This window comes from Mus caroli, unplaced genomic scaffold (genome assembly GCF_978045245.1).
Source record: "Mus caroli unplaced genomic scaffold, Mus_caroli_1 scaffold_13, whole genome shotgun sequence".
Classification (NCBI taxonomy): domain Eukaryota; kingdom Metazoa; phylum Chordata; class Mammalia; order Rodentia; family Muridae; genus Mus; species Mus caroli.
In genome coordinates, this window is record NW_028227268.1 from 43,080,683 (window position 1) to 43,095,479 (window position 14,797).

The 14,797-nt window shown below is 43.6% G+C and overlaps 1 protein-coding gene across 6 annotated transcripts in view; it reads right to left on the reverse strand.

Moving 5' to 3' along the window:
* Positions 1-2,742: 2,742 nt before the first annotated feature.
* Nf1 (neurofibromin 1) overlaps positions 2,743-14,797 on the reverse strand; it is a 247,835-nt gene continuing 235,780 nt past the window's right edge. For all 6 annotated transcript variants that reach the window (XM_029483491.2, XM_085829768.1, XM_029483494.2 and 3 more), the window contains 4 exons: positions 13,167-13,309; positions 12,787-12,833; positions 11,538-11,754; positions 2,743-3,644 (listed from right to left, as the gene is read on the reverse strand). In XM_029483491.2, coding sequence (XP_029339351.1) covers positions 3,502-3,644; positions 11,538-11,754; positions 12,787-12,833; positions 13,167-13,309 — 550 coding nt within the window. In that variant the 3' untranslated portion in view covers positions 2,743-3,501. The remainder of the gene's footprint in view (positions 3,645-11,537; positions 11,755-12,786; positions 12,834-13,166; positions 13,310-14,797) is intronic.

Sequence of the window (14,797 nt, forward strand, 5' to 3'; positions counted from 1 at the left end):
GGCAGTAGCTCTCGTTGAGTGATACACTACCACTCAGGGGCGCTCACTGTTCACGACATTAGCGGAGCCTGGAAGGAATGACAGGCTACTCTCTGGAAGTAAGTTTGCCTATGCCAGAGTGACAGCTGCCTCTGTGCTGGACAGACCCCTGTTTGTTGGAACTCAATGACTACTTCTGGAGAAAGATCTTTCCCTTAGGGTGAGCAGAGGCTCCACAGCACACCTGAAAGGTGGGCAAGTGCTAATGTCCTAAAGATCAGGGAGGAAGAGAGAAACAAACAGTTGGCTGCATGTGGAGATGGTAAATAACTCCTCACAGTTTAGAGCAGATTGAATTTACATTTTACTTAAAAAAAAAGGGGGAGTGGGTGGGTGGGTGGGTGGGAGGGAGGGAGGGCATACACAGGACAGGAGCAAGTGAGGCCGATGCTCTGCGACAGACGTCAACATGTTTCCCCACAGCAGTGGAGTCTGTGTGTCAGGCAGAGGTTCTCCTGCTGGTTACATTATCAACAAGGCTGTAGGCAGGGAACCCCTGGTTGGGGAGGGGAGTAAGTTAATCATATACAAGGTCAGTTCACAATACACAGCATTTTCTTTAAATGATGGAACGCAGTCGCAGGAAGAAGTTAACAATACGAACACAAGAATAATCAAATTTTTGTTTGTTATCCATGTACAGCAACTAACTGCTTTACAAAAAAGCAAAATAATACAATATATCATCACATGTATTTACAATGTAGTAAATAGACTTTTCTGTCAAATTTTACACAAACTATTTACAGGGGAATATACCGCATTAAAAAAAAAATTGTGTGGCTGACACTAAGTGAATGTTTGTGGAAGTCCATTGCATAACATTGAGTACGACATGCTTCACTATGCTTGGGGAGTAAATGTAGAAAGAAAAAGAGGGGGTTCCACCAAACCTGGAAAACAAAAGCCAGATCTCCCAGAGGAAACCTGCAACCTTAAACCCCCCAAGGAAGGGGTTGCTGGGGCGAGTCCCCCCCACTGGGGCTGTGGCAGTCTGCACTGTCCAGGCTCTGGCCTCAGCACTGTGCAGGCAAGAGTAACTGGCCAGCAGAGTGCAGTGTCCCCACAGTGAGGGCATGGGAGCCCAGGGGAGGAGTACCAGCCAAACACACAAACACAGCCATTAGTGCTTTTTTTTTTCTTTTTTTCTTTTAAGTCAGGGAAACACAAATTGAAAATGAATCACAGAACTCACACCAAATTGTGTAAAATGGGCCATTACTCAGACCTTCAGCTGCTCCTGTAATTAGAGTCTCCTTTGGGAGGGGCAGCTAGTGACACTTTAAGCTCTGTAGGTTCAGTTGCTGCAACGTTAGACTTTCCTCAAAAGCTGGAAGTTCTGTGTATTAGATAAAACTGGAACTCTTCCCCAGTTTCCTGGGATGTACTGGTCAGAAGTGGCTCCGTTTGATCTTTCCATCGGAGCTCAAGTGGGGGCAGTTTAAGAACTATGGGGAAACCCGCTACAGGAAGAGCACACATTTACAAGTTGTCCTGTTTTGATGGGGGAAGCAAAACAGTAATGGGCCAGTAATGGCCACCATTAAAAAAGCCAAGCAACTAGAGTTACAGCAGCCTCAGTCTGTGCTGCCCACGGTTGCAGGAGCCAGAGCGGGGTACACCCCAGCAGCACTGCAGTGGGAAGCCAGGCCTGGCAGCTTTGCCACGGGCCTCCTGCTGCGGCTAAACTCAGCTGGCATCTCAGCCTCACAGCCTTGGTTGTCTACTCTGACAGTTATTCTAAGGTAGCCTTTACAAGAGCTCAGTTTGCTGCATCTGTTTTCAATATTCTCCATGATTCTATGTTAAATCACTACTAACACTAAGGGGTTTTCCTTTTATTTTGGCAAATGGTTCTTACTTTTCCCAGGGCTGTAAACAAATTAAAAAAATTAAATTGTTATTTCTGAATATTAAAAGCAATTTTATTTACATTAACATATTACATTGTTACTGTATGGATAAGTGTGAAATGTGTTATATTATTAAAGTCAGAATACTTAAATGTACCATTATTTATTGACTTAGCTGTGGAGTTTAACTTACTGAAATCCACTAGTGAGCCAGCACTACAGGACCTGTCCACACCCTACTGGATTTCTTTTGGTCCCTCCCAAAGCCATTATGTCTTAATATATGAAGGGAACCTGGAAGTAGAGGGATAATACCTTTTATAAATAAATATAGTTCAATTTTAAATGAGAGCATCCATGTACTACTGTGCTCACTAAAGTCAAACTGTCCTGCATCCTGCAGGTACCATGAAGCAGCTGGGTGTGCAGCCCTTGGAAGGGCCACTCTGCACAGCAGCCATCCTGAGGCCCTGTGTCCACACCACACAGGCCGGCCAGACTTCACAGTGACTAAACGCAATCCTAGCAGATAGAATCCAAATGTTTTGCTAGCGATTCCTGATTTTATTTGGAGGAGAGGAGTAAGATTAAAAGATTTTAAAAATACATCTTATCAAAGAAATTTATGATAATATACAGCATATTCTGTTTCTTGGAAAATTATTTAACAAAATAAAAATATCACCTACCCTATGTCACGTACCATTCCATTTTGCTATGGAGCTAATGGAAACAGCTATGAAAATTACCTTGTGGAAACAAGTCTCACCACTCTGTCTGCAAATTACCCTGCTTAGAATCACTTAGGAAAGAGCAGAAAGCAAGTGCAAAAACAAGTGTACTTTCTATACTTAGTATAGTCTTGGCTTAAAAAAAAAAAAAAAGAACAGAACACCTTCATATGTAAAAATTAAAAGATAATCAACAGGAAAAAAAATTACCCAGTTTGGATGACCAAGTATGTGTAAGGCCTCAGAACCAATAGCTTTAATTCAGCAATGTTAAGATGTGTGTGTCACGCTTATTTTCCTGTACTTATTGCTAAGACTCAAATGTTAGTATTTCTTAAGAATCCGTTACAAAATATTAGTTTGCCCCTCCCCCAGTCCCTGGCCTGTGGCTTTATTGAGGCTTGGCCTCTGTGGTTCCTTCAACTTCATAAGGTAAAAAAAAAGTCCACAGCTAGAAGATTAAACACTGGGGTTACAATACGATTTCTCCCCCAAGCTTCTAAGTGCGTAACTAAGACGGCCCCTTCACCCCGTAAGACGGGACACAGAAGGCCGTCCTCCGCATACGGCCCGCGGCTGGCGGCAGCGGCAGCACTGGAGGGTTCATCCACACCCACAGTCCATGCTCTCAGTCAGGCCTCCTGACCGCCTGCTCTCTCTGCTGTCCTCAGAACAAGTGCTCGACCAGACACATGCCAAAGTAGAAGGAAAAACATCAAAGAAAAGCAGCATTAACTTAGGCAATGCTCCAAGAGATGACCGTCTGGCGACACGGCGGCCAGATGGGATCATAAGACACGAAGTGCAGCAGTGCAAGGTGAGGGGTCACTAGTGAGAAGCCATGTTAGGTTGGTTTGAAGAGTGAAACAAAGAACGCTTCACACGATCTTCTTAATGCTATTACGTTTGAAACTGCCAGCACTTCTTTGCTTCTGCACTTGGCTTGCGGATCCATGGCGAGTCCGTCCACTGTTACAGTGGCCAGTGGTGGGGGAGAGTTCAACGTTCTCCTTGTCGAGTCCTGGAGAGACACAACAGCTGGTTACTCCTCCTCTCAGGACATAGCTCAGGACCCAATCTCATTCATTGCTTGTGGGTGAGATTGGAACTGGTGAGCAGTCCCAGCATACTCCACATTCACAGTAAACTGCCAGAACATTTACAAAGGCCTTGTCACATACTTTGCCTCGCACCTTGCTAAGCTGAATTTTCTACCATTGCTGTGAAACAGCCTAAGAGAAAAGAGAAGTTGCAAGAACAGCTGGAGAGAGGTAGGATGAAAGGCTGGCCATCCGGGAAGCCTTAGGAAAGTACCTTCTCCCAGTTGTACCATGAGTGTCCAGCAGAGGGCAGAGTCTAGCCATGTATCCATCTTTCTGCATAGCCGCCATTTCAGAAAAAGGCATATACTTCTCCTTTAATCGGCCTCAATGCCTGTTCTGGAGGAATGAGGGCATCTCCTGAAAAGGTGACCTACCACGCAGGCCATGCCCGGATCTTGGCTTCATTTCAATCATGGAGAGTCACTACACTTGTCTCAACCTCACTCAAGGGTCCTATAATGTATTTTACAAATAATGTAAAAGTTATTTTCAGAAAGGTGATCAGAACAAAAGGGCAAATTTAGAAAAATCTCAGCATATTGATAAAGGTTACAAATAAAGATAGAAAAGGACAGTCTGAAGGAGGCGAGGGAGGCAGTTTAGGCAGTGAGCATGTTCCCTCACAATCCCTGATAGGATTTTGATCATTAGTTGATTGAGACAGGGTCTCTCTGTGTAGCCCTACATGTCTTGAAACCTGGTACGCAGACTAGGCTGTCCTGGAACTCACAGAGATCTGCCTGCCTCTGCCTTTGTGTGCCACTGCGCCTGGCCCTGGATCTTCATTGTGAGTGGGTTTGCTTCTAAAAAGCTCATTATACTGTAAACTTATGACCTGTGTACTTTTCTGCCTTCTACCCTTCAAAAGAATTTGCTTCCCAAATAGATACTGTACTCATCATGTCTAGCATAGCCATTGGCAAGAGGCATTCTGGTAGCTGATATAAACTGTTCACAGACACAGGAGGAGGAGGAAGAGGAAGAGGAGGAGGAGGAGGAGGAGAAGGAGGAGGAGGAAAGGACAGGCCACACTTAACTGGGGCGGGGAGGCAGGAAACCATCTGCTCATGTCATGGCCCGCAGCGTTATCCCAGGTCTAACTTTAACTTTATGGACTACTTGAATTTAAAAAGAATCATTACATTTGGGAATGGAAACATTTCCATTTTTGGGCAATAAAGTATTATTTCAAGCCACAAGGTATTTATTGTGTTACAGGAAGTGGGACAGATCCATGCGGCAGTTTGTAGGCTGAGAACTGCACCTGGGATGACTGTTCTCTGGAAGACACATCCTTCATTCAACACAGTTCCACTCCCATCCTCTCCCATCCGTCTCCTACCAGAACCGCCTTCTATGCCCTCCTCGCAGTCACTAGCTTTTGCCTATAACAACAACCCGCATAAACATCTTATCTCTTCTGCTGGAGTGAAACCACCCAGAAAGGGACCAGTTATCATTCATGGTTTTGGTTTTTTTTTGTTATAAAATCTAGCTAATCACTTTCAATAACTGTTGGTTTGCAACAAATGTTTCCACTTTAAAATGTGATAGCTGGGGCCCTCTAGTTCACAGCCCTCATGCGTGCAGCCCTTACTTGGCACCATGTACATAAGAAAGAGGGATGCTTCCCGGCCAGCTTCCCTCGGAAGTTGACACAGGTTGTCACTCTGTCATCTTTGACACGTGCATGTGACCTGTGACTTCAAGGCCCGAGTTTCCTCAACCGAGGTTATTTCCTTAATAGGAATCTCTTCATTATATCTTATTTCCTAATGAGGAAGTCAGAAGGCAAATAAATACAGTGTTAGAGGATTCCTAAGCCTAACTAGAACAAAAAAGTTTTACTAAAAAGATCAAGGCCGGGCAGTGGTGGCACACGCCTTTAATCCCAGCACTTGGGAGGCAGAGGCAGGCGGATTTCTGAGTTCGAGGCCAGCCTGGTCTACAAAGTGAGTTCCAGGACAGCCAGGGCTACACAGAGAAACCCTGTCTCGAAAAACAAAAACAAAAAACAAACAAACAAAAAAATCAAGGAGAAAATTGCATAAATATTTTGGAGAGCACTGTATATGTATAGAAAATTGTCAAAGAATAAATAAAAGGTAGATATTATAAATAAGTTCTAGGAGAGCTATTTTTAAAAAAGCAATAAAAATGAATTACATTTACACTAACCCACAGTCTTAGGAAAGCAGGGCCCGGGTAAAGGAGTGAACCTAGCACTCAGATAATTTTCTTCTGATAATTTGTCAGCATTCTCTCACACCTCCCTCCCCTCTACAGTGGAATCTAGAAATGCCTCCATGTGCTGCTGAAGGAGGCATACTGCTCACGTGGAGCAGACTCCTGCCCTGACACAGGCCTTAGTTCACACTTGAGAGAAAGGCCTGACCTTGCAGTCTCCACTGAAAGCTTCATATTCTGTGTTCTTATATCCCTAAGTCACCAGGTTCTCCTTCCCTTCTTCCTTCCATGGGTACAAAAGCAAAAACCCATGGGATCAAAGACTCCAGAAGGCGCTACCAAAAGGACATCACACTGAAGCGGCCGTGTCCCATGCCTGCTGGTATAAGCTCTGAAAGCACTCGGGCAGGCGCCAGTTACGCGCATGCACTCCCAGTGTTCAGCGAGCTGCATTGGCTCCAGATGAAGATGAGGCAGCAGGTGTTGGCTAGCACTGTAGACCGCACGAGCTGGGAGAAGAACTGCCAAATTACACTCAGATGCTAGCCTACTTCCCTACTATGGCCTGAGTTCCTTGAAGGCAGGTATCAGAACATGCTTATCATGTTACTACTGAGCTGCAGCTCCTGTCTGGAAAATAACACACAAATACTAACACATGTAAGACAATACCCGAGTAGTCTGGGAGAACTCCGATGTCATCACCTACACAGGAGCCCACTTGGTTCAGACCGCACTGCTCACCTCCCTACAAACAGCAGAGCAAACCTGTTGGAAAACTCTTTTCTCTACACGAGCTGGCAAGCACGCTCGCTGAAGGATAAAGCTTATGCCTTGTCTGTTCAGCAGAGAATGAACCCAGGGCCTTGTGTATACACACAGCACTCCTCCACTGAGCTATATTCTCAGCCTCAAAGTCTGAGTCCTAATTGGGTGGAGAACTCTCGCTGCTTCTATAATAAGAGTGAAAGATCTGGGTGCTGAAGCTGGAACCCCAGCAGCTGCTTGCCCTCCACTAAGCCACTCGATGCTGACTCTCGCCTCTGCTCAGTCCGAGGGTTAAGGGAACACTGCCTATTTTACAGGGCTGCTAAGAAGTTGGGTAACAATCTATATGAAGAACTTTTCTGAATTGCACAGATAAAATAATCTTTTAAAAATAGACTAAGATGTTTCTAATACCTGGAATAAAAGAGATTAAATAATAAGCAAATGGAGTTTTAGGACAAATGTATAGAACTTCAACTTAATGCTGGAATTTGTAAAATTACTGGAGCGGAGCTAATGTAAAGAACACAAAACGTCTTTAAAAGAAGCCAAGGGCTGGTGAGATGGCTCAGTGGGTAAGAGCACCCGACTACTCTTCCGAAGGTCCGGAGTTCAAATCCCAGCAACCACATGGTGGCTTACAACCATCCGTAACGAGATCTGGCGCCCTCTTCTGGAGTGTCTGAGGACAGCTACAGTGTACTTACATATAATAAATAAATCTAAAAAAAAAAAAAAAAAAGAAGCCAAGTGTGAGAGCTCTGGCGATGTTTATGCTATGGAAAAAGCGTCTGTGGAGAGATGGGTGGCCAGGGTGTATTTAGCGGCCCTTGTATGACTGGACACACAGACTCGGCACTGCAGGGATCCAAGAATGGATGGGCTTCTCCTGCTGCCCCACTGCTTCCTCATCTCTCTGCAGCAATACAGAGATTACAAGACGCCAGCAGGTCCTCTCTGAATCAGGCAGCAGTGTGCTGCCACATGTCTGCTTAGTGCTGACAGTTGGTTAAGGACACTTTCTTTACAGCATGAGTGACAGAACAGTCAGTTTTAGGATGGGTTTGGTTTTATGATGGGGCCAGCTTTATTTTGGGGGGTGGGAGAAACAACTATTTTCTAAGCTAAAACCCCCACTTCCTTAAAGACCTCGGCCTGCTTCTCTGCTGATGCCCCATAGTGTTTGGTTAACCAAGGACAGGGCAGGTAGAAGTGGCAACTGAACCAAACAGGCCATACTGATTATATAGTTCTGCATGTCCAGAAATGTCACCAAGCAACAACTTTTCAAGTTCCGGTTTCCAAGTGCCTGAGCCTTCAACTCAACTTCTAGGGACTGGGGAAGTCTCAAGCTGTGGGCCTAGCTTGAGTTTAGAGGAAGCGATGTTCTGTATAAGACCACAGTGGGAGTGGCTATATGCAAATTGTTGGCGTAGAGCGTGCAGAGGAGCTTGGGGGGGGGGTGGGTGAGGAGAGGACAAAGGAAATGATGTCCAGAGGAGCAAAAAGCAGGGGAAAGCTGTTAGACACTTGCTACCTTCCCTGGTTTGCAGAAGGAAGCTGGCTTTATTTATGGGATTCTAACCAGTAATTTCCTAGGAATAATCTGTAAATAAGCAGAAGTTACTGACTCTTCTAAGCACACCATGAGAAGTATCACAAAGCATTAAAATAAGTCACTTGAGTACACTGCACCATCCCTAATACCCTGAGAGCCCTCAAACAGACCTGCTGGTGTGAATATATGCACTTTTTTCTTTTCTTTTGAGACAGTCTCATAATATAGCCCAGGCAGGTCTGGAACTCATTATGTAGCTGAAGATGACTCTGTGTGTGTGTGTGTATGTGTGTGTGTGTGTAAGTGTGGCTATCAAAAGACAACTCTTGAGGTCCGTTCACACTTGGCAACAGGACTGCATACAAACATCTCTATCCAGTTAGTCCTTTCACTGGCTCCAATTCTGGTTATTTTCTACAAAGCATACAGTATAAATTCTATGTTTAAGAAAAAAAAAAAAAGAACTGTCTTAGAACGTGTTAAATACTACTAAATAAGAAAGAAACAACTTTCATTTAAAACTCAATACTAACACCCACAGGCACAAACTATCAGTCCCTGTATCGAAGGCATCTTTCATCTTTAAGTGTGTAAAAGTAGGGCCTGAAGAGATGGCTCAGAGGTTAAGGTCACTGGCTGCTCTCTCAGAGGACCTGGGTTCAAATTCCAGCATCCACATGGCAGTTCCCAACTATCTGTGACTTCAACTACAGAGGCTCTGGTGCCCTCTTCTGGCCTCCTCAGGAAATGCATGCACCGATGCATAGACACAGGTAACTTATTCACGCACCTTTAAAAAAAAAAAAGTAAAAGAAAACTTTTTCTCCCTCCTGAGTCAGGGTTTCTCTATATAGCCCTGGATGTCCTAGAACTGCTCTGTGGACCAGGCTGCCCTGGGACTCAGACAAATCCACCTTCCTCTGGCTCTCAAGTACTGGGATTAAAGGCGTGTACAACCACTGCCTGGCTAAGCAGTCTTTAAATCTGTGAAAGAAATCTGTGAGTGAAAGTACCTATCCACTCACAAACGAAGCACTCAGCTAGGTAACCCTAAGACTCTAGGGTCTGAGGCAAGAGGACTGCCATGAGACTGAGGGCAGCCAGAGAGCGATTCCTGGGGGGGGGGGGGGGCGGGGAGGGGTGCTTCAGGTGCTTCCCAAATAATGTAAAAAGCGGTGACTCCACAGCAGACTCTACCCAGACCTTCATACTTGGGAAACGGCTTTATTTAACTACGTTTCAGGAAGTAACACGTGCATATACTTCTATATAGCTTTTTGTTTGTTTGAAATTAAAATAGAGTCTCACTCTGTAGCCCATGCTGGACTCAAATTCAAAGTGATTCTCTTGCCTGGGATTCCAGATGTGAGTCACAGTCAACATAAGTCATGCACAGCCAGCCTATGGCAGCACCTCAAAGCCCAGTGTGCAGAAGAATCACCCATGCTCCCGAGGAGGCTGACTGGGCTCCATGCTTGGGGTTTCACCCAGCAGGCACGGAAGACTCAAGAGCTATGCCTCTAACATCAGATGATGCTAATTCGGGTGTGGGGTCACACTTGTCCTACAAAACAAGTGATGGAACAAACACACTGGCTACATGGGAAGAGCTGGGCAGACGACTAGGAGACAAAAGGATCCCCTGACTGGTACGTAAATTAGGAACAAAGCGTAAGAACTGAGTGTAATTGTTTAGAACTTGTAACTGTAAATTTATGATATGGATTGGGTATTATACCTGCTTACTTCTTTAGAATCGTCCAGACTACCACACGAATGGAAATGTTCATGTAACACTGAGACAAGTATTTATGGAGATTCTATTTATACATCTCGAGCAGCCCAGAATAGGTATGGTTTGATTTGTATAAAGAAAACGCCTGCTAACACCTAGCATTTACATGAACTATATACACCACTTCTAAGAATGTCCTTATAGACTATTGCATGACCTTTTCAGGTAATGGAACTTAGGTAACTTAAGAAATCCTTTTTAAACATTTTAACTAACTTAGAAGAAAATCTTTTCAACTGAGCACATGACCCAAACATCAGCCGTGGGCCGCTGCACACTGTCCCCTCTGTTCACACAGCAGTGCTTGTGCTCACTAGGCAGTGGGCATCACCTCTAGGCTCAAGCAGAACTTACGAAGCCATTACTTCAGACAGATATCAACTGAACTTGGAGCTGGGCAGGTGCCGCTCCTGCTTTTCTCTCTCAGTACCTATGACTGCTCAGTGTATAGAGTTCTAAATTTCATTGTTTATGATTACACACACCTTTAATCCTGGCATTGGGAGACAAAGTAGGTGAATCTCCATGAGTTTGGGCCAGCCTGGTCTACATAGAAAGTTCTAGGGTAGCTAGGGCTATACAGTGAGACCCTGGACTGAGAATATAAGTAAATAAATAATAAATAAAACCCAAAATTCCACTGATCTACTTTTCTCACTTGATCCAACAGTGACTCTACAGTAAGGATTATAATGATGGGTTTTAAGATTTCTTTTTAGCATGCGCGCGCGTGCGTGTGTGCGTGTGTGCGTGTGTGCGTGTGTGTGTGTGTGTGTGTGTGTGTGTGTGTGTGTACACATGGACCTGCACCTGCACATCACTGGCTGGAACTCTCCAAGTAGGCTATTCACTCACAGGTATTCTTCTGCCTCAACCTCCTGGGTGCTGCGATTATGAGCCATGTACCACCACAAATACCGTTTCAAAATATAGGTTTTGAGGACTAAACTCAGGTCCTTGGGTTTTCAAGGGAACACTCTACCAACCTAGTTATCTCCGCAGCTCCAAGATGTTATTTTTTTCTTATGAGAACTTTTTGTCTGGTTGTTTACCTAATCCCAGACCTTCAGGCTTGTCAGTGGCTGATGGATGGCTGACCTGTTGTTACCAGCAATAAAGTGGGGTGATTACTAGACTTTGTATGTGTGTGTTTTATGGTGCTTATACTGCACCAGAGGCATGTAAGGCCTTAGGGTAATGTTAGTATAGCTGATGAAAGAATATAGTTTTGTTCACTTGTAGGTAATATAGCTTAGTTTGTGCTTTTGGTCCAAATCTCTGTGGATACTGAACATCACTATGCATTTCCCCCTCTGCTATACAACTTGATAGAAAGCACTCAGCTCTGAAGAGTAACAACATTCAGTTACATAGGAAAGAAATGGAAAGTGAACCTCATGAGGGAAAGGACCAAAATCTGCTATGCTCTGACCACAAGGGAGTTCCTAATGTTGGTATCGTAGTATCATTGCTCACAATCACATAACGATCACATTTACTGACCTGGGGAATGCTGGGAAGTTGCAAGTGAGGTCATGGAATTAGAGAGGTTAAGGTTGGCAGTGATACTAAGCTGGCTCTGCAGTGCAGGAGGGTAAGGAGATGTGGGTGTCAGGAGGGACTCCTCACTGGTTTCTTCATCAATTCCAGGCAAGTACGTGTCAATCAAGGCATCAAGAAATTTAACAATGAGCTCAGCATAGTCAGGGATTTGTGTTTGCTGTAATGGAAAATAGGACATTATTTTAGCTCCATTAAAAAAAAGTTCCCTCTGAAGCCAAGAAAAGGTTAACGATATCTGGGGCTTGGTGGATTGTTTTTCTTTCTTCCTTTGTATTCTAGATCATTAAGGCGGGGCAGGGGGCGGTGCGTCTGGAATAGTATTTAGAGAGAACTGTGGAACATACACTTTGGAATTTTATTTGGCTTCCCCTAAAAGCTTCCAGATGAACCTGCAATTTCTGAAAGCCATGCAGAGACAGAGGAATTGACTACTTTATAGACAATGCAGTCCTCGGCAATGACATCTCGCCAACGTCCCAAAGCAGAGGAGACGGGCAGAGCATCATCATCCCACCATCCACCTGTTAAAACCCCTGCATGACACACTTCTGTGACTTCAGGCCCATCTTTTAATGACAACCTGTGTATATCAACAGACAGTGCAAAATAAAATAAATCCAACTCTTAGAGCTAGAACAATGTATAAACAACTCATCTTGATTTAACAGCCCTGCATCTAGGACATGGGGTGTGTGTGTGTGAAGGGTGTGGGGCAGAAGCCCTGCCTTCAAGGAACTTCAATTATTTTAAGAGACCATCTACAAAAAAAGTAAATACTATTTCATGTAATATACCAACAAATGCCAGTCAAAGAAAGTGAACAACAGTCAAGAACAAATTTGATAGTCAGATGTAGCCATGTGTCCCTGAGGTGTATTTACCATGTGTCACACTCTTCACTAGTCACAAGACAGGTGTGTGAGTTATTGCCACATGTACAGAGGTCTACAGGCAGAATACGTTTTATAGAGGTTTTCCATACCCTTCTGAGATTTCAAGCCTAACTTAAAATAAAATTAATATATCAACATATTGAATGTATTGCCTCTTTGGAAAAAATCTTTCTAAAACAATTTTTATTTTGAAATGTTACTTTGGTTTGAAGGTAATGTGTATTCTCCAACAGACTCATGAGTACAGTTAAAGACTCTGGCTTATCAAAAATTAGAAAAAAAAATTTTTTTTTTACCTTTGAAAAGGGTCCTGCAAACCGCCATAAGCCATTAAAACCAAAACCTGCAAAAAATCAAATGCTACTCTTACAACAAGCAAGGCAGCTTTAAATAGTAACAAAAATTAAGCTGTATAGCTGACAGACAAACTCTGCATATATTTAATAAGACATTTTAAAATCAGTGTCAAAGACGACTAAAATGTCCTTAGAATAGATAGCATTTTTACAGTGGTCAAGCAGTTATACTGAACATGTAACTAAGAGAATCAGAAGACGAAATGAAGGGAAAGAACCATGCAGGAGCCTATCCCTTAGAGAACACTACAGCTAGACATTCTCCAACAGGGCCACAGCTGCAGGCTTAGCAAGCACCCTCTCCTGGTATATGTATTTACTTTGCAGGTAAGATGTTTGGTACTGTGGCGGGGACTCCTCATGGTACACCACACTCTGCACAATTCCATGGATTGGATTTAACAAATTTGGATCTTGGCATAAAGACAAGAGGGTATTGATCTTAGAGTCCAACAAATTGTGCCTGGAAAAACAAAAGTAAACAGAGGAACATTAAATAAAAGGATTTACTGGAAAGTGTGATATACATATCCCTTAGAACAACATGGCAAAACTGGAGACAGGGACTTTTACCTTTCTGGCACTTTTCTAAATTTTCCAGTGAATGAGCGTGTGTGTGTTGTCATTTGGGAAATACAGTAAAAGCAAATACCTGATAGCTACCACACGGCCGTGTGAAACTGTACAAGGAAACGTTGTTCAAAACAGGCTTGGCTCTGTCTGCCCGTGAGCACTCTGCACTCTATCTCCTTGGCTGTCTGTTTCTATGTACGTCCAGGGTTACAATGACATTTAATACTAACCAGTGCCACGGTAGCAAAGTAAAATTAATTTGGAAGGGGTGGCATGGGCAATCTTACAAAGAAACCATTTCCAGATCACTTGCAATCTATTAATAAAAACCTATTTTAAAAAGGCAACACCTAAATATGTGAAATTCATAAACTTTAAAATGGAATTAGACAACAACAAATGTGAGATGCTCAATAAACTGCAGTGATGCGTTTGTGTTTATTAAACCAGAGTCTAACTATGGTATCGTTACTTGTTTGACACAGCTGTTCTAAGATGTCCAATACCAGATTCATTCTACTTCCCTTTCATAGGCATGGGATTCTTCCGGGACGTATGTCACCACTGTCATCCACTCTTCCCTGCAAGCCATAAATCTAGCAGTCCTCCTTAGGGAACTACCCTAGTCAACACTCAGTCCAATATCAAGTTCTGTAATTCTTACCTCCAATATGTGATTTCAAGTCTGTCTCTCCTTATATTGCAGATATTGGTCTCCCGGAATAGTATCCTTACAACAATCTTCCCGCATCTGCACTGTTTCTTCCAACTCATTCTCAGCGTAACACCAGAGTGCAGCGACTCACTACCAACTAAAGCTTTCCTAACAGCTTTGCACTGTACAAAGGGATACGACTCAATATTTAACACTGACACAGCAAAGGCTTTAGCCAGACTTCTGCCCTAGACCTATCCTTCACCTTGGAGCTCTTTATTGTTCTGTGTTCCACACAAAAGTCCTTTTAAAGTTTCTTTAATTTGCCAACACCTTTCTGTCATAGTTGTCAGCTGACATATCCAGGAAGAAGGACTCTTAACTGAAGAGCCGTCTCCATCAAAATGGTCTGTGGACCATTTTCTTGACTGGTAACTAATGCAGGAGGGTACAGCTCACTGTGACTTAGGCCAGCCGCAGTCAAGTGGGCGGTAAGGGTAAATGATCAAGCCACAATTAGCAAAGCCAGTAAGCAGCATTAGTCCACAGTCTCTGCTTTAATTTCTGCCCCAGTATCCCTCAACGATTGGATTGTAACCCATAGGTGAAACAAAACCTTTCCTCCCCAAGTTGCTTTTCTTTTCTTTTAAAATTTATTTTACGTGTATGACAGTTTTGCCTATATGCATGTCTATGTAACACATGTGTGCCTGTGTCCACAGA